Source organism: Camelina sativa, chromosome 9 (genome assembly GCF_030686135.1).
Source record: "Camelina sativa cultivar CO46 ecotype springtype chromosome 9, ASM3068613v1".
NCBI lineage: Eukaryota > Viridiplantae > Streptophyta > Magnoliopsida > Brassicales > Brassicaceae > Camelina > Camelina sativa.
In genome coordinates, this window is record NC_141888.1 from 2,960,635 (window position 1) to 2,981,019 (window position 20,385).

Sequence of the window (20,385 nt, forward strand, 5' to 3'; positions counted from 1 at the left end):
CCAACTCACGTCTGAGAAAATGTGTCTCACGAAACTGCCAATAACTCATCGATTTTAAATCCAAATCTACTTCTGTAAAAAGGCTAATGCCGATGAAATACTTGGGAATAAACCTACCAAATTTCATTACCTTTGAGAATGATTTGATATGTCGAAACTGTTTCCTCCCAAACCCTAACGATTTTGCTCCCTTCTCCTTCTTACTAAGACAAAGCTTTGTTGATCTCTTTCTCTTTCTCTTTCAAACCAACTCTACCAAGGCTCTCTCTCTCTCTCTTTTTCTGATTACAATGTCGACAGTAGCACAAAAGGAGAGTACGCGTCGACAATAAGAGGAGAAAATTAGGGGTCTTTGGTTTAATTAGGTTAAACCAGGATTTAATTAAACCGATAATTAAACCAATAATTAAACCAAAATTAATTAAAATCCACTCATTTGGTTTAATCAACACAGCTCAAAATGCAATCCCAGAACACGGATGTTACAATTCTCCCCCTCTAACAGAAGATTCGTCCTCGAATCTGAACACACCGCCACTCATCCGCAAACTCACCAAATCACCATCGCAACGGTTCGTACCATCCAACCATTTGGTCTGCCGTAACAAAGACACCACTGGTCTAAACCACCCTGAACACACTGGTCATTCAATTCCGACCCCACCAGCCAACACCATCCCGACCCCACTGGTCAACACCATCCCGACCATGCTGGTCTACATAATCTGGAACCCACTGATCCACACAATTCTGACCCCACCGGTCAAACAAATTCCTGACCCCACTGGTCAACACTAAACCCGAGATTGAACCACCATCAACCCTGAAATCCACATTCAATCATTGTACTTAATCACACGCCGTAGACATCATTTGCTCCCAACTCATCTACTCTCAGGTAAACACCTTTGAGCCATACTGATCTCACTCTCGGACAACCGTCCTCGAGCCATACCGTCTCACTATTAGGTCGTCACCCTCGAAATCTCGGTACCAGGGGAACCACCATCCCCTCAGGAGACGTAAGAGTGACTGGGTTTATAATTTGCGACTGTTATGCCACTAAGTATAGTTTTTGTTTAATGTTTATGACAGTCACAAATTAGTCTTAAAGTACCACTTCTTCTCCGACTTCTTCTCTGATGAAATCTGGTGGTGGTCGTGGTTCTAAATCCGGTGGTGGTCGTGGTGCTAGATCTGGCGGTAGTAGTCGTGAATCTGGCGGCGTTGCGAGACAAAGTAGAGATGTCGCTTCGTCGTCTCACTCCTCTAACCCTTCTTCTCACAACGAAAATTCATCACACTCCCAACATTCTCAACCGTCGCTTCCATCTCGGTATACGCAAGCATCATTTCCCCAGTATCCTCGAGAAGCTTCTCCTCAGCCACAAGAACCAGGCTTTCAACAACAGCTCCACTCCTAGATGCAGCAACCACCACCACCGCATGCTCATGTTCCGGTGTATCAACAGCCGGCTCCTCAGAATCTGGGATACCAACCGCCGCTTCACAATCTTGGATATTAACCACCGCTTCACCATCCGGCTTATCAACCGCTGCTTAAGAATCTGGGGTTTCAGCCACCGGCTCCTCAGAATCCGGTGTTTCAACAGCCGGCTCCTCAGAATCAAGGATTCCAACCGCCGCCGCCTCAGAATCAGGACGATCAAGAGCATCCACCACCGGCTCAGAATCAAGACTTCTAACAGCAACTTGATGATTTGCTTGCACTTCCTGGTCGACACCATCTCCCGATATTGAGTCCGCTTCCCATCCCCGACACTCAAAGCATATGGTAAAATATTTTTTTCTTTTATTTTATCATTTGATTATCGTTTTGATAAATAAGTAGAAGAACTCTTTGTGTGTTGTGTTATCGTTTAGATATATAAGTAGATTATTGTTTGGTTTGGTTTCTTATTGTTTTCAAAGTTTGGTTCGTTTTCTTAGTTGTTTTCAAAGTTTCTTAATTGTTTTCAAAGTTTGGTGTGTTGTGTTGTGTTGTGAAGTTTGGTTCGATTTCCATTAGATTATTGTTTTGTGATTCATTCGCTTATGTTTGATGGCTTCTAGTTTATAACTTAACACTCTCATATTTATGTAACAGGTTTGGACGAGACAAAGGAAAGCTATCTCGTGTTATTTATGGGATTTTAAGGAGAAAGTTTGATGGTCCATACTTCAGCTGGAAGGTTACGCCCTTACACATACGAGAGAGATATTTTAGATCCTTTGCGGTAATATGTGACACAGTTTCTATTTTTTTTACTATTCTAAGTTAATGAGTTTGTCTTTTGTTTACTTACTTGACACTTACTTTACATTGTTGTACTGTGTAGGGAAAATACAACTGGGATGTTGCGATTACTGAGCTTATGAGAGAAGGATTTGTGAAGATAGCGAAAAAAAAGAATGAAAGGAATTGTAAGTCAAGCAAAGACGTATGATGAGCCACCGATTTGGATCAATCCTACGCTTTGGAAACAAATGTGGGAGCATTGGGACACACCCGAAGCTAAGGAGAAGAGCTCTAATGCATCCCAAGCCCATACTTCTGATCGTGGCGGTCTTGGAATCCACAAACATCTATCCGGCCAGAAATCTTACTTGCAAATTCAACAAGAGTTGGTAAATGCTTTAAACTAACTCTAATTATTTCATTTACATATTTCATTTTCCACAACTAACATTATTTTTATCCATTGTAGGAAGAAAAAATGGGACGTCCTGTCTCGCTTGGAGAGGTGTTTGTCGCAACACATACAAAGGCAGATGGAAGATTTGTTAATCAGAAGGCCAAACAAGTTGTTGAGACATTTGAGAAGAACATAGAGGAGGTAATGTCTCAAATGGAGTTTGATGGTACATAACACTCCTCGCAAGATTCTACTCATGCAACCCTCCTCCCCATTCAAGAAAAAGATGACATTTTCTTAAAGGTAATTTACTGTACAATTGTCTTTGTTTTGCATATGATAATTGTCTTATTTTGCTAAGCTAAGTATCTGATTTTGATTGATGCTTAAGAATCCTTGATATTGATATACTTTTGATTGATGCTTGAGAATATTCGATGTTGATTATCTGGGTTTGTGTGATATTTCTGTTTATTATGTTTGTTTTGTGAATGATCAACTCTTCTTCTGTCTTAGTGTACTGTAACAGATGCCAAGGGAACCCCCTTTGGACTTGGAAGTCTCTCGGAGATAATCACCAAAGGGAAAAGAAAGGCTACTTATCCAAGCTCTAGTCCAACTTCGCTGTTAGAGATTCAAGAACAACTCCAGGTTGCTCGTCGTAAGCTCGCTGATCAAGATGAAGAAAATGCTCGACGTGCCAGAGAAGATGCTAGACGTGATGAGGAGCAACGTAACGCTCAAAACCGCATTGCAACCTTGGAGATGCTTGTATCCTACTTGAAGACCAGTGATCCGGGGGTTGCAGAATTCTTGTCTACTCAACCACCAGCCCATGCGCAATTCACCACAGCAGCACCAGCAGCACCAGCAGCCAACATCACTCCAGACACAGCGGCCAATGTCAACCCACCCGCACCAACCACTTCAGGAGCTAGTTCACCATCTACTTCACCAATCACTTCACCAGCGATTTCACCAACCACTTCACCTTTGTTAGTATCATCCTCTCATGCTTAACTAACTAATTCTATCTCTCTTAAGCCTCTATAACTATTTTTTGGATTGTGTAGTAGTATTTCTATCTCTCTTAGCCTAAAACTATTTTCTGGATATGATCATTGAATGATTTGTATGTTTTTGGTTAATATCATTCAGATTCAGGATTTTAATTTAAATTCAGGTTTTTTTTTTCAAATTTTATTGTATACTGTCCCAAATTACTAGGTATAGTTTCACTGATTTGCGACCATTTACAATTTAAAAAAGCACAAACCAAGTACCAAATTTGTTGTGTATATGTCACGATTTTGGGACTAAAAAAACTTAGTCTTCAGTCAGTCACAAAACATTCTGACTCCTTTGCGACTACCTTGTGACTAAAACAGCGACTACTTTAGGACCAAAATTTCAGATTTTTAAAGTTCATCCTCAACACTTTGGTATTAAATCAGTCTTCCAAACGTAGCTAATTTGTGACTACCATATCGTCTCAACCAAGTCGTATGTTACGACTGCGCCAATGAGTCACTGTAGAGTCATTAATTACGACAGTATATTTCTGTCTGTCTGTAGTCGCTTATTAACGACCATAACCCTTGTCTCCAATGCGTCGTAAAGAAGGGACTGTTTCGCAACCAAAATATTTTGCGACCAAATATTTGCGACGGTTTAGAACAGTCCTTCAATAGTGGCACATACTGACTTAGCGACTGATTTGAGACGATTATGTTGGTCACAAATGACATGTTTTTGTGTAGTGATTGGTTCGCGGGTGTTACATTTTTGAAACTTTTATTAAATAGTTTAGTAATCCCAATAGTTTAATAAATTTATTTAATTAAAGAATTTTTGTAATAAATATTTACTAAAATGAGTTTCCCGCCATATTGCGGGGACTTCATACCTAGTTAAATTAAGATTGAAATGTTTTTCATTATTTGCATGTTAAACAGATCAAAATTTTATTTTACAATCATTAATTCACATAGTCTGGATCGGAATCGTCCATATCATGTTTTTTTTTTTTGAATGGCATTACTTTATTAAATAAATGATCTGATGATCAGACTTATCTTTATATAATGCTCCATGTATATATGAAACTTAAAATTGAAGATTAAGCTTTCAAACGATTTTTCAAGTACGAAACTTTCTTTTCTAGTTATGCTAAATTATTACTTTCTGGTTGTGCATGTTGAAATTATTATTATTATTATTACTTTTTCGTTTTCTGGTTGATTAAGGTATTGTGTTTAGATTGGATCATTCGGAAAACATCAAGGGTATTTAAAAACCGTCGGAGTTCATCAATACAATTCGGTTCAAGACGGCACGTGAGATAACATCTCCAACGTTTGGCTCCCTAACTGGGACAGGGAAGGGGGTTAAGTTCGTGATGTGTGGTCGTGCAAGTACACCACTTATTGGGCTACATGGACGGCTGGGGTCCGCATTCATATCTTTGGGAGCACATTTCAAACTCCCCGTGAGAATTAACGCTAGAGGTGCAGTTGGGGGAGATCCTTGGGATGATGGATTTTACCACCGTGTCCAAAAAGTAACAGTTGGAAGAAATAATTTCGGAGTGGCCTTCGTAAGGTTTGATTATGCAGACAGAGACAGTGCCACCACCGTACTCGGAGTCCAGTGTGGGAGCCAAGATCACGTCGTCGTCGTCGAGACGTACTTATTTGTTTTTCATAGTTTGTATATATATTTTTTTCTTTTGATCAAAGTTTTTTTGAAAATTTGTGAATTTTCACTGAAGAAGTTAGATTGTAGTAACTACAATAGAGTAATACAACAGATAAGCCTTGCCAAATAAATAAACTCAAGGGCTATCTAGACAACATGTGGAAAAAGTGAGAATTATACATGTTTTAACCAGTCTCCCAGAAGGTTTTTGAAGATCTTCAAGTTGCTTCTGGCGAGTATCGCATCTCTAACATTTCTGTCCAAGACCTTGAACAGAACATGCGGGGGCGTCGTGATGCTATTATGGAGCCTACAATTGCGTTCCATCCATATGGTGTAGATGACTGCCTGTGCTACAAGTCTCCTTAGAGTATGAGCAGAGGCGTTGTTCGAAAATTCCAACCAGCCTGAAAGAGCTTCCCAGGTATGAAAAACAAAGGGTCGATACCCGAGTCTTCTTGTTGCTTGCAACCATAGTTCCTCACTGAACTCACAATGTAGGAAAAGGTGATCACGAGTTTCCAAGTGGTCTCCACAAAGACAGCAGGAAGTGTCAGTCTGCATTCCCCAACTCGCTAATCTTGAACGGGTCGGAAGCCTGTTGAGATGAGTTAGCCAGTGCAGGAAAGTGTGTCGTGGAGTTGCGCCTTTGAACCAGATCTGTCTTGTCCAGGGGAGAGGAGCAGATCTTTGTCTTAGGGCTTCCCACGTTGCTCTTGTACTGAAAGTTGTTTGCGCTTCACCGTCGATAGACCAGAAGAAGGAGTCTGCTTCTGTGTTGAGAGCAGGGGATTGCAGCGTTGTTAAATGGATATGCAAGAGTTCTGCTTGCAGTGACCGCGCCGGTCGCAGAAGCCATCCAGAGAACGAGCAAGCTTGCGCAACGGTACCATTTAGCTGGATTCCTGTTTGTACCGGTCCTGTAGGCCCCAAGAAGTGGATCAGTTGGCCAAACGGTGTCCAATAGTCGAACCAGAAACTGGCATGTTCTCCATTTCCAACATTACACCGAATAAAACTGATAGCAACTGCGCGCAGGTTCAACAGAGCTTTCCAAGTCCAGGAGGTCGCCTTTTTCACATCAGCTAACCAAAAATTGCCATCTTTGATTTTGTTGTTTTTCAACCATTGTGCCCAGAGAGAATCACCTGTGAACAATCGCCAGATCAGTTTGAGGCAGAGTACACGATTCCAGGTACCTAGACAGCGTAGTCAAAGGCCACCTTCCTCCTTTGGCAGGCATAATTGCGTCCAAGCAACCTTAGCAGTAGGTTTTTTGGTTATGTCACCTGACCATAAGTATCTAGAGCAGAGACTCTCAATGCATTTAATGCAACCTTTTGGCAAGATAAAAGCCGAAGCCCAAAAGTTGATAGTTCCATAAATAACTGACTTGATAAGTTCCAAACGACCCGCATAAGACAGTGCACGAGCAGACCAGGCAGTGAAGCGGGAAGTGATTTTGTCTATCAACGGTCTATACTCAGCAATTTGGAGCTTCCTATGCATCAAGGGGAGCCCTAAGTACCGAAATGGAAGTGAACCTAATGTGAAACCAAGAGAGGATAGTCTATCAGTTTCAGATTGGTTCACTCCTCCGAGATACAGCTCTGTCTTGTCCTTGTTCATGGTTAGCCTAGAGATGTCTGAGAAATCCTGAAGTACATTTGTGATGTTGCACAAGGAGTCCTTTTTCCCATCAAAGAAAATCATTATGTCGTCAGCGAATGCCAGATGGGTTACCTGAGGGCTGGACGCATTGGGGTGGTGACCGATGATATCAGCATTGTAACCATTATTCAGCATAAGGGAGAAGACCTCCATAGCTAAGGTGAAGAGATAGGGAGATAACGAATCTCCTTGTCTAAACCCTTTCGCTCCTTTGAAGTAACCACATGATTCCCCGTTAACTGAGACTGAGAACATCGGTGTTGTTATACACTGGGTGACCAGTTTGACAAAGTGAGCAGGGAAGTTCATGGCTTGAAGGACGTTAATGATGAATGTCCAATGTACTGAGTCAAAAGCCTTCTTGAGATCGACCTTAAGGAGCCCCCGCGGAGAGATGTTCTTATGATTGTAACCCTGCACTAGCTCCATTGCCAACAGGACATTTTCAACCAACAGACGACCCGAGATGAAGGCTGACTGAGTATTGGCAATGAGATCTGGAAGCACTGCCTTAAGCCTGTTTGCTAAGAGCTTTGAAATGACTTTGTAGATGGTATTGCAGCAGGCTATGGGGCAAAAATCACTCATTCGAGAAGCGTTTGGCGTTTTTGGAATGAGGGAGAGCAGAGTAGAATTCCACTGCTTAAGAAGATGTCCCGATGCATAAAACTCAGACACTGCAGTAACCAAGTCCGATCCCACAGTGTCCCAATGGGCAGTAAAAAACTTCACACTATACCCATCAGGGCCTGGCGCCTTATTGTGTGGTAGTGAGAAGACGGCAAGCTTGATTTCCTCAGAAGTGAAGGGTTTAGACAATAACTGGATCGCAGAGGGAGAGCATCGTTGAGGGATAAAGGAGGCAAGCATCTCTGTAGAAGGTGGATTGGCTGTAGATTGTGTTCCCAGAAACTTTTGAAAGTACTACACTGCAACTTGTTGAATACCCAATCTAGAATCCACCAGCTGATCATCTTCATCCAACAATAACAGGATCTGGTTGTGCACCTGATGAGAGAGGATCACTCTATAAAAGAAGCGTGAATTCTTGTCTCCTTCACTTAGCCAGCAAATCCTTGATTTTTGCCTTAGGTAACTCTCTTCAGCTTTTGCTAATGTGCACCATTTCTGGTAAGCTTGTTGTTCCTTAATCTGCTCTTCATCAGAAGGAGAGTTAAGCAGACTTGACTGGCATAGTAGCAGCTCATCATAGGCTTCACTCGTACGCTTTTCAATCCCTGAGTAATTATCTCTGGCGAAAGAGCGGATAACACTCTTTAGTTCCTTTAGCTTTTTGGAGAAGTTTAGCATCCTTGAACAGTCAAAGAAAGTGCTTGCCACCACAGCTTGATCAGGGGAGCAAAATCTGGATTTTGGTTGAGAAGAGCTAGGAATCTATATGGAGTTTTCCTCTTTTGCTTACCAATATCCAAGAAGAGACAGCAAGGGCTATGATCAGAGAAGCCTGGTTCGCCAAAGACTGCTAGAGAGGTTTGAAAGAAGGTTAACCAGTCATCATTGACAAGAATATGATCCAGCTTTTCGGCGATTAAACCAACTTCATGTTTGTTGGTCCATGTGAATGTGTTCCCGTAGAAGGGAAGGTCCGTTAGGTGAGAGGTAATCAGACAGTCCCTTAACTCTCTCATTCCCCCTGACAGAGTGACATTAGTGGGGATGGAGTGTTCATCAGGAGAGAGAACTTGACTGAAATTGCCTATGACCGTCCAAGGCTTGTTCAGGGTTATTGACGATGCAGCAAGAGCCTGAATTTCACCCCAGAGGATCAATCTTTCTGCACGACTAGAGGAGGAGGCATACACGATAGACACTACCAACTCTGAAGTCACAAAAGGAAGTTGTAATAGGCAGACTATCATCTGCAGGGATTGAGACAAAATAGTAACCTTGACCGACGGGTGCCATACAACCCATATCTTACCAAGGTCTGAATAGTCGTAGTTAGCCGAATAGTGCCATCCTGGAACCACACTAGAGACAAAATTTGGAGCCTTCTCTGGACTCACTCGAGTTTCGACAATTCCACCAAAATAGGGCTTATGTACTTTTAGCCATTTCCGGAAGCTTCTACGCTTTGTGGGGTCATTAAAACCTCTTACATTACGACAAAAAATATCCATAAAAGGGATATAGGTTTAGAGGGATATGGGGCCTCTACCCCTGGCTCTGTTATCCTTCTTCTTCAGTAAACGCTTAGAGATAACTTTGAGGAATCTATCTGATTCTGCTTCAGGGTTATCATCATCTCCTGAAATGCTGTCATGCTCGGACAGAAATTCTTGACCATCGACCAGCTCGTCATTAGAAGGTAAATGCGAAAAGAGATTTGCAGATAGATCCACACAGAGCTTATCCGCGTGATACTTTTTATCAGAGGTAGGGGAGGAGCTTCTGTTGACATCCACTTTGCTACTCGGATCTCCCACCACTCGTGTGGGGATAGCTGAGTTATCCAACACAGAAGCGTGTTTGGTCACTGGAGCTGCTGGTGGTTGCAGTGTGCTTTGTGTAGGGGGGATTGCGGGTACTGTCACCTCAACACTAGGGAGTTGGCTCTGAATGGGAGCCTTACCACTTTTCTTATATTTCTTTGCGCGAGGGCAGGACACGGTGGTGTGTTTCACCAATCCACACAAGTTGCAAGTCGGTGGAGCATTGGGGCAGCGAGTGATGGTGTGTCCTACTTTCTTGTAGTGACTACAGAGCGATGGGAGCCAGGGGCTGGAGACACAGATTCTTTTGATTTGGCCTGACTCGAACCTTGCGTTGACTGCATCCGGAAGAGGTTTACGTGGGTCAATAACCGTGTAGACCTTTGCCACCTCAATGTTCAACAGCTTTTCAGTGTGAGGATGGAGGCTGACTGGGTGACCAACTAGACCAGCTATATGTTCCAGGCCTTCCCGGTTAAAAAATTCAAGTGGAACTCCATGAAAATCGAGCCATACAGGGACCATTGTCAACTATGGTTTTGTTGGAGTAACATCCGGAGACCACTTAGCAACAAACATCGTTTGGCCATCAATTTGCCAAAGACTTTGACTGAGGATTCTCCTTCTCGCATTCGGACAAGGGACTTTGAAGAGGAAAGAGTTACCCTCCATCTTAGACACAGAGATGTCCTTACGCTGGCGACTCCATATGCCGTTTACAATTGCGTGAACTGCTCCTCTGACCGGTGGTTCTTCATAGAATTGGCCGATGATAAAACTATCCCAAGCTTTTTTATTCTTCTCAATGACAGAATTTGGGATAGTGACACAGACCTCACCAGATTCAAGGGTGAAGGGAGAAACTTTCCACTGAAGTTGAGTTGTATTATCCTTGAGCAGGGCTTTCCATGGTTTGTCGTTTGTTGCAGACTTCTCGGGAAGATGAGATTCCTTTATCTTTGTTATAGCTGCATCAGGTCTTGTGGAATCATCACCATAGCCGATCTCAGCACCTTTATTAACTATTAACGGGTTGACAGCTGTGGACATTGTAGCCCTAGCATTTGGGGATCTAGGGTTGACGATTGCTGGTACAGAGACCTCCGGGATGGGGGTTTTTGGACAGGAATCAGTAATCAGATTGTTGGCTGATTTCGCGACGGATTCAGGCAACGCAGTGGTAGGAGAACTGACAGAGTTGTCCCCAGCTGATTTTGGCGATTCAGGTAGGGTTTGCTCCGCAGGGGACGTAGCAGAGGTGGTGGATCCAGTGGGGATACCGCCGGGGGGTTTCTTTTTAGTTTTGTGTTTGCCCATGAGGAGCGGTGAGGACCGACGCCGAGATCGGCGAAGGTGTTGGGAGAAGGAAAAGGATCGCGTGTTTGAGAGAGAAAAAAAGTCAAAGAAAAAAAGTCAACAATTTGAAGTACATAAAACATCTTTTTAATCAAAGTTACTAACTATTAACTAATACGGTTCTTCTTGTAGCTTTCGATTGGTGAGAATGATTTCATAGAGGCAGTCACGGGAACATATACGAAGAGAATTATCACATCCATCTGTTTTCGGCTCCACAATCAGAATCAGCAGCACCTCTACGGCTGGAACACCAGAGACCCTTTTGAACTAGGAATCACGGAATTAGCGTATAAGATTGATATATAGTGAATATTAATATTATGAAAGAAATAACATGTAAAGTTTTTTTTTTTGGTAAAAAAAATAGAATTGTTAATTATAGGAAGCGAGAAAAGGAGTATTGCAGTGAAATATAACGTGTTAAATTAAGTGTGTATATCACCGCTACTAATCTAGATTAAATTTATTTATTTATTACTGTATTAGGTTTTTGGGTGCTTTTTTGCCCTTTTCATATATTAACCTTAGATTTTGCTTTTATTTTGCTTTTTTTTCTGTCAACTTGCTTTTTTTTTTTTCTTTTTTCAAATCTTCAGTTTATTTGAAGTGACAATTGAAGAGGAATGAATACCATAACTTAATTTGCAACCAATCCATTAATTGCTTGCATAACTTTGGGAAGGTATATAATTATATATATCTATATTAACATTTTTGAAGTACATTTTGGTTTATGCCCTTTAAGTTTTATTTATTTAATTTTGTTTTTATAACATTAACCCCTAAAACAATTTCATAAATAACATTGCAGAGAACTCAAATACTAAACTTTCTTAAATTGACCAACATTTGTTACATTTATTGTCATAAAATCTTAACAACATCTATCCATTCCGATTTTTCCAAAAACAACTCTACCCATTAAAGTTTTAACCCATTAAATCTCCAAAACTATTTTTATGGCTGCTAGAATCTCTCAAATTTAAATGATATATAACAAATTTTCCATAACAAAATTTTACAATCTCCATAATTATATTAACATTAATAAATTTCCTAAACCGAAAATCCAATTTTAGAATGATTAGAAAACCAATATTCACAAGAACAATTCTTGGGTTCACTCCTAAGGTGAACCCCTTTGTTCACTTCTCATTATTTTAGTCAATGAAAATTTGACATGTCATAATGCATTTAAGAACCTATTCATTCATCTTCTTATAAAATAAGAAAACAAAATCTGTAAAATTAAAAACTTAAACCGCTTATTTATAAACCCAAACCGATATATAATTTCATTCTAATTGTAAAATCTAAACCCTAACCATCTCATTTGTAAGCCCAAACCGACATATAATTTCATTCTAATTGTAAAATCTAAACCCTAACCATTTCATTTGTAAACCCAAACCGACATATAATTTCATTCTAATTATAAAATCTAAACCCTAACCATCTCAATTGTAAATCCAAACCGACATATAATTTCTTTTTAATTGTAAAATCTAAATCCTAACCACTTCATTTGTAAACCCAAACCGACAAATAATTTCATTTTAATTGTAAAATCTAAACCCTAAACCACTTCATTTATAAACCCAAACCGACGTATAATTTTGTTTGAATTGTAAAATCTAAACCCTAATCACCTTATTTGTAAACCCAAACCGATACATCATTTCATTCTAATTGTAAAATATAAACCAAGCCAATATTTAACTTTCCTTAAAAAAAATTATACAGAATTTATTTTGCTTTTTAATTTGATTTTGATTTATTCTTTTAAATAAAATAATGTATAGAAGATTCTGATTGGTTGAAAAGAAAGAAGTGAACAAGAAAGTTCACCGTAGGAGTGAACCTAAGTATTTTCCTATTCACAAATATTTAACTTTAGCAAGAAGAAAATTTGGTAAAAATAATATGCTAATTTGGTAAAACAATTAACATAATTAAATTTGAAAAAAAAACTTATTTTGATTATCTTTTTTTTTATGCAAAACTTATTTTGATTTTGGTGAGACGGGTTGGCATTAATACCATATAGGGAGTTAAGTGGAATTTTTTTTTTCTTAAACACTTTTAGATGTGTATCAGGAGATAAATGTATTACTAGACTATATATATACCACACGAGTTAAAACCTTGAAAACACTACAAAAATCCTATACTTTGAATACTTATATCAAATACCTATAAAATTTTATATTTTTAAAATTAATAAAATAACAAATAAATACAATATAAAATTTTAAATTTTAAAATTAAAAATATTGTCCCGCAGTGTACCGCAGATTAAATCCTAATGTCTGGTAAAATTATAAGATTTTGAACAGATATAGGCTATGATGAATTACAAACTGTAATCCGAAATTAAACCGATGAGGCATCAAACAAAATTGTGTAGGATAAAATTAATATTTCTATAAATTAAATAAAATGTCATGTTCTAACACTGTACAATATAGTTTAAGGTCCAAACCCGAATCCAATTTCAATCCCGAACTAGACAAAAAAAAAATTTGCAAAGCTGAATAGAACCGGGGAACGTCGAACCAAACAAAACCAAAAACAAATTCGTCGTTCCAAACATCATTATATACTAACACTAGCATTTGATCCGCGCTACGCGCGAGAGTTAGATGAGGGTGTTTTTTTCGGTTGTTTTGTTAATTTTTTTTTTGGTTATGTATTTTTCTTCTTTCCATCTGGTTATGTTGTTCATATGTTTTCCTTTGCTCTTTTGTTGGTTTATTTTTTTTCTGTGTGTTTTTTCAGCTAGTATAATGTAGTCAATTTTTTTATTTTTAATAAATTTAAATCATCACGATTTTTTTTTGTTTTCAAAAAATATAAAATTAGAAGTTTAGTTTGTATAGTAATAGTTGTTATCTCGTTTTAGTCGTTAGTTGTGTTTAATTAAAATTATTTGTCATTTTGTCATTGGATTGTTATTTGATTTTATTATATGTGGTTGTAGGTAATATTTTAACTATTTTATTATTTAATTAGTAACCTGTGCAAGTAATTTTTTGTCAATGCTTTTGTGTTTTTAGTGATTAGTTAGTGGTTTTTGATTAAAAATGTTTAAAAATCTCAATTACTTACAATCCTGTTTTCATTGTTTTTTTTTTTTTTGTATTTCTGCCATTGGGGCTTATTTTCTGTAAGCCTTAAAATTATGTTGGTTCATTGGATTTTTAGTGGTATGTCATTGGGGTTGAAATGGCTTTGTTACCTTTGAAAATATGATGTCTCGTGAACGGATATCAGAGAAGTCATTTTTGCGATCTATAGGACATTAAGAGTTTTGAAACTAATTATTTGATGCTTGTAATCCTTCTTCATTCATCCCTTTTATCGATGCACTTTTTTTTTTTGGTGTATTTGGGTGTTTTCCTCTTCGCTTCGCATTCGTAGGGGATAATTGGTTCTCCCCTGATGTTTTCGTTCCCGTTAAGTGTTAATTGGTGTGTAAATCTGTTCTTTTTTGAAATTGTTTTCTTCCTTTCATTTCCTAATTAATTTATCCATTGTTTTTGAGATCTTAGTTTTAAGTTTTGTTTCAGTTGGCCCCAGAGTGTGGATTTCGATTGGATGTGAATTGTGTGTTGTAAATTTTAATTTTCGTCTCTATGATGCTTTTTAAAAAATACATTTTGGGGTGTATATTTTTGTGGCCGGTTTAGTAAGTCATTCAGTTTAGGTCTAATCTGAACAAAATGTGGAACTCGAATTTCAGCATCTTTTCCTTCAACTAACAGTGTGTGTATCTCTTACATTTTTCTGTTTGGTGATGGTTTTGTCAATTGTTGGCGACTAATGTTAATTGAATTTTAGTTGTGTTTTCTTGATCCTCTGTAAGTGTTTGTCTTTTTTTTGTTTGAGTTGTTTTTTCTTTTGATTTTTAAGTAGCCCTGTTTTTCGAAGCCGACAATTTTTGTGATCTAGGTGTCCCTGAAGCTAAAGACCTCTTTGCATATGTCTATCTCCTGGTGGTCGTAATACTTTTAGACCTGTTTTTGTGATTGTTTGTGGGAATATTCTTCAATATATGTTGATCTTGTATGTTCTGTTTTTGTTGTCATGGTAAGTGATGGACTTTTTTTTTCCCAACCGTTTGTATTCTTGCTATACTTTCAGTTATGTTCTCTCGTTCTCTTGTTTAAATTCTTTTGAAGGCGTAGGTAATGTTTGTGAAGGAGGAAAACAAATATTTTTATTTTAAATTTTGGAAATTTTTAGAGGATGGTAACATTGGTGAACCTTACTATTTTTCCTTAAGCTAAAAGATTAATTTCAAAGATATCTTTTAGGTGTTCCGAGATGAAAGAATAAAAGAGTGGGACGCTTCAGGTGGTGGACGGTGGAGTGAAGCTTCCTGGAGAAGGGTTTTATTTCTACAGCATATAAAACATGTATTACTAATGAATTAGGTTTTAAAGAAATATGAAACTGGGCTTTTAAAGAAATATAAAATAAAGAAATATGAATTGCTTAGTGGGTTGTGTCAAAAAATTGAACTTATTAAACTGAAAGAGTTGCTGACGTGGCAACATCATAAACATGTAACTTTATATATATATAGATTATGCGATCTCAAATTCTACATCTCTATGTACTAACATGAATTAAATTGTACTAATCTAATCATCAATTAATATTTTTCGTTTCAGACTTTAGTGTCCAGAACCGGATCAAATTCGATTCCAAACTCGACAAAAACAATTGTAGAATTGAACCGAATAAACCGGAAAAAACCAAAACACTATCGTTAGACATGTCAAAATGGGTCAAAATTAATGGATTAACTCAAACCAAACCAATTCAAAAATTTATTGATTTGATAATTTGAGTATTAATGGGTTAATGAGTCAAATTGGTTTATAAGTTTAGTGGATTGGGTTGAAATGGATTGGATTAAAATGAGTTTATGGGTTGACCAAAACCAAACCATTTGATTAATTTTGAATACCAGATTAAACCAATTTTTCTTTCTGAACAAAACCCATCTTTCATTTCTTACGAAGATATTTCTTCTTCTTCATGTATCACCCCCAAATCGAAATATCAATACTTTCGATTTCGGTTTTGCTCTCTCTCCCACTTCGTCTTCTTCGATCGACTCAGACTTCGGATACATGGGTATGAACTAAATCTCGTCTCCCACTTAAACCCATTTAAATTCCGTTCTCATGCTTCAGATTTTTTTGATTTGTTTCTTTTGTGGATTCGATTGATTCCGTTCACAATTGGATACATAGCTGTGATTTGATTGATTCCGTTTTCATGCTTCAGATTTTTTTGATTTGTTTCTTTTGTGTAGCTGTGAGTTTTAGCTTGGTGTTGTTGTTCTAGCTGTGATTTGATTGATTCCGTTTTCATGCTTCAGGTTTTTTTTTATTTGTTTCTTTTGTGTAGCTGTGAGTTTTAGGTTGGTGTTGTTGTTCTAGCTGTGGTTTAAGTGGATGTGGTGTCTCTAATGGTTTAAGGGTTTTAGGTTGGTGTTGTTGTTTTAGCTGTAGTTTAAGTGGATGTGGTGTCTCTAATGGTTTAAGGGTTTTAGCTTGACAAGTGAGTTTTTAGTGTGTTGTTTAGTGTAACGAGAACAATTACACAAGGAAAATTTGTATCACATTCAGAGACTTAAAACCACCATCATTCAGAGGTGAAAGTTTTCAAATTCTGTGGGTACTTACTTCTCTTTGTGTTAAACGTTTTTGGTTTCAAATGTGTGTTGCAGAACTTATGTTGTTTACTCTTGTGTTGGTGATCGTTTGTAATTTTAGGATATTGATTGATTCTAGCGAGTGTAAACCTATTGGTGAAGGTAAAGTTTTTGTTTGGATGTATTGATCTGTTGATGTTTCTACTCAAATTGGGTTTTAGTGTGATTTAGACAAAGAAGTTCATAGTATCATCTTTGTTGTTCTCTAGTAAAGTTCACATATGCTGGTTTTGGTAAAGCTTTTGTATCATCTTCTCTAGATTGTTTCGATTAATACATTGCTAGAAATGGAGATGGTGTTGATCTCTTTTGTATCTGCTTGAATTAGATGATTCACCTCTTTGATGGGTTTGAGTTTGAGATTGAATGTTTGAGTGTTTGAGGTTGAGTGTATGAATGTTGGAGTTTGAGTGTTTGGATCGATCTAGAATGTTTGAGTTTTGTTTCATTTGTAGAGTTTGATTTCAGATGGAGATGGTGTCAAAGACATCTTAGAAGAAGGTTAAAGAAGATATCTTAAAAGAAGATTTTAGAAGACAATTTAAAACAGTGATGTTATTTTCTGGATTATTATTGTTTAAAATTTCTGGTTTTCAAATCAAAGTAGAGACATACATCATGTTTATCTATAAAATTAAAGAAGTTTTGATGAATTTGTAAAATTATACATAATCTCATGATGATACAAAGTGGGTCAACTCATTTAATCCATTAACCCATTAAACTAAATGGGTTGTGGTTTGATCCAAACCATTTGCTAAATGAGTTGGGTTGAATCATCACCCGTTAAACACTAAAACTCAATGGTCTAAAACTCAATGGTTTTGGGATGGTTTGGTTATGTATTAGGTGTATCGTTCATACATAAGAGCATGTGCAACGGCGTGCACTTGAGCCGTCCTTTTTTTTGTGATTTTAATTTAATTCAAAAAAGCCCAATATCGAAGAAACGATTCTTATTTTGGGACGTTTTTCGTCCGTCGACTTCGACACGTGCTTTATTGTGATTGGCTGTAGAATTTGTCTAGGATTAAACGAAAACATTTTCCAGAGAAAAAATTACTTCGACTTCTTTTCTTTCTCTCGACGGAGACGACAAACCGATACACATCCTTGACGATTTCACGAAGCCAATCCGTTCTTCTCACCGGATGTTCTTGATGAATTACCGAAGCCGTTCTGTCGCATTCTTTGTGGAAGCCAAAAAGAAATCAGCTTTCTGTATCTCTATCGGATTTTTCGAGTAATCTGCGAAAACATAAAGCATCAGGTTCGTTTCCATTTTAATTTTGTGATCCTTTTGACTCATTTGTTCAAAAGATCCAGTTTTTTGCTTGATAGATTCTGCTCTGGTTTTATTTTTGGCATCTTGATCTGGGTTTGAGTTCTTCCATCAGTTGGGATTAAAAGATGCTAGCTTTGGATTTGTAGATGTAGAATTAGAGTCTGTAATGCTTTTATTTCTGCTTTAATTTTGATTTTGACTGTGGTTGATGATTAATTGGAAGCTAAAAAAGCATCTGATTTGAGCCGATTGTTATAAGCTTGTGAACAAATATGTTTAAACTGATGCACCTGGTGAGCAGCTGATTGAATTGTTCTATCCAGTCTCCATTATAATGCAAAAGAAGAGTTCTTTTTTTGCTGTAATGTTTTGCAATCTTCACACCATGATGTTACTCATCTTTGATTTTCTTGTGCTTAGAGCACTGTCACTTTTGTCTTGGCGTTGTAGTTCTTAGGATGAGCATTAACAATTAGAAGGGTCTTTCTATTCAATCGATTTTGATTTTTGTGTTTTCACTATATGAACAATATATGTCAATGTTCTACGATGACCTCAGAGCTTCTGGAGTCTCAGTTCTCCTATGTTAAAAGGAGTAATTAGAAGTGTTGTTATATACATGTTTCGGAGTTCTCTTTAGTTACTCATCCTGTGATTTGTATAGATTGAACAGTTAGCTAAGACTTTGCATACTTGGGGTCTGTTCTGTAACATGTGACAATTTTTACACTTTCTTGAATGTTGCAGGTTTGGCGGGATTTCCAGGTTTTAGTTACCTTGGTCCAAAAAGCAAGAACACGGTTGTAGCGGGAGGATTAACGGCTTTTGTTTTTGGGGTATACTTCTACACAATGAGGGCTGTTGGTGGCACGGATGAACTTCAGGTGGCTATTGACAAGTTCGAAGGCCAAAAACCAGTTGAGACTGACACCAAGGTTCCATCGAAAGTCTAATCCTCACCGGCTTGTTATGTCCAACCAAACTCGTTGTTGTTTATCTTTTGTCTTCAAAGTTCTTTACTTCACTCTCGTTCGTCAGATTGGTATCTGTGTTTGAGTCTCAGTCCAATCCCTAATACAGTGTTTTAAACAAGAGAATTCTGATCAGGACATGTTTTTAATGTTCTTGACAAATAGACACTAATGCTCATATTAAGAATAAGAATCTTTCAAAATATTACTATTATAATTGGGGGACCAAAAATGAAGGACCCATGGTCTAACAGTAACACTCTCTTTTATCTTCTTTTCATCATCTTCACTCATTTCTCCCTCCATATCTAATCCAATCATTAACAATGGATTCCGAAATCGCGTTCGACAGGTCTCCGAGTTACCGAGTCTTCAAGAGTGGCCGCATCGAGCGTCTCTCAGGTGAAACAACCGTCCCACCATCACTGACCCCACAAGACGGCGTCGTCTCCAAAGACGTCGTCTACTCGCCGGAGAAAAACCTCTCCGCCCGCGTCTACCTCCCGGAGAAAGTCTCCGTTAAAAAGCTCCCGATCCTCATCTACTTCCACGGTGGTGGTTTCATCATAGAAACAGCTTTCTCTCCGACTTACCACACTTTCCTCATCTCCGCCGTCGCCGCCGCTAATTGTTTAGCCATCTCAGTCGATTACCGCCGTGCACCGGAGTTTCCGATTCCGATTCCGTACGAAGATTCATGGGATTCTCTCAAATGGGTCTTCACTCATATCACCGGATCCGGTCCGGAAACTTGGATAAACAGACACGGCGATTTCAACAAAGTGTTTCTCGCCGGAGATAGCGCCGGTGGGAACATAGCTCATCATCTCACGACTCGAGCTAAAACAGAGAGACTTTGTTGTGATTCTTTAATCTCTGGGATGATCTTGATTCATCCGTATTTTTGGGGGAAGACTCCTATAGATGAGTTTGAGGTTAGAGATGTAATAATAAGACAAAAGATTGAAGGAAGTTGGGGAATTGCGAGTCCGAATAGTAAAGACGGAGTTGATGATCCGTTGATCAATGTGGTCGGATCAGAAGACTCTGATTTATCAGGGTTAGGATGTGGAAAGGTTCTGGTGATGGTAGCTGGAGATGATCTGTTAGTGAGACAAGGTTTGTGTTACGGGGAGAAGCTGAAGAAGAGTGGATGGGATGGTGAAGTTGAGGTCATGGAGACTAAAGATGAGAGCCATGTTTTTCATTTGAAGGATTCTAAGAGTGTTAATGCTCGTCAAGTTGTGATGAAACTTGCTGAGTTTATTAATTAATGTGCTTGGTTGCATGGTCGATCACTTAAAGTTTATATGTATTTCAAAAGGAGTATAATTATATTGTCAAGTCACAATTTTACTTTAATTTGTATGTAACAAAAAATGTAGAAGGTTAAATAGTTTACGGTTTAATCACTTTAACGTACGTATGCATGCCACCAAGACTATAGTTTTATTTAACTTATAATGTTTAAATGCATTTTTGCTGTTTATTATATGATTAAAATTACTAAGGGGTTATTGTTTTATGGAGTTTAATGGATTTGAAAATTCAAACAAAAAATCATGTGTTACTCATACCAATGATT

At 38.1% G+C, this 20,385-nt stretch overlaps 3 protein-coding genes and 1 pseudogene across 3 annotated transcripts; 3 read left to right on the forward strand and 1 right to left on the reverse strand.

Annotated features, from left to right (window-relative positions):
• Nucleotides 1-1,424: 1,424 nt before the first annotated feature.
• On the forward strand, nucleotides 1,425-3,656 carry LOC147937649 (uncharacterized; annotated as a pseudogene).
• Nucleotides 3,657-5,507: 1,851 nt separating this feature from the next.
• Nucleotides 5,508-9,982, reverse strand: LOC147937650 (uncharacterized). The gene is made up of 6 exons (XM_087465202.1): nucleotides 9,184-9,982; nucleotides 8,947-9,117; nucleotides 8,428-8,844; nucleotides 7,952-8,350; nucleotides 6,557-7,894; nucleotides 5,508-6,481 (listed from the first exon to the last, which is right to left on the reverse strand). Exons 1-6 carry the CDS (start codon nucleotides 9,980-9,982, stop codon nucleotides 5,508-5,510), a joined length of 4,098 nt encoding a protein of 1,365 aa, XP_087321328.1.
• Nucleotides 9,983-18,159: 8,177 nt separating this feature from the next.
• Nucleotides 18,160-20,359, forward strand: LOC104710272 (putative carboxylesterase 7). The gene has a single exon (XM_010426855.3). It carries the CDS (start codon nucleotides 19,127-19,129, stop codon nucleotides 20,072-20,074), a length of 948 nt encoding a protein of 315 aa, XP_010425157.2. The 5' UTR covers nucleotides 18,160-19,126; the 3' UTR covers nucleotides 20,075-20,359.
• LOC109126221 (uncharacterized) lies at nucleotides 18,164-18,964 on the forward strand. Its single transcript, XM_087465203.1, has 2 exons — nucleotides 18,164-18,281; nucleotides 18,577-18,964. Exons 1-2 carry the CDS (start codon nucleotides 18,164-18,166, stop codon nucleotides 18,780-18,782), a joined length of 324 nt encoding a protein of 107 aa, XP_087321329.1. The 3' UTR covers nucleotides 18,783-18,964.
• Nucleotides 20,360-20,385: the final 26 nt, after the last annotated feature.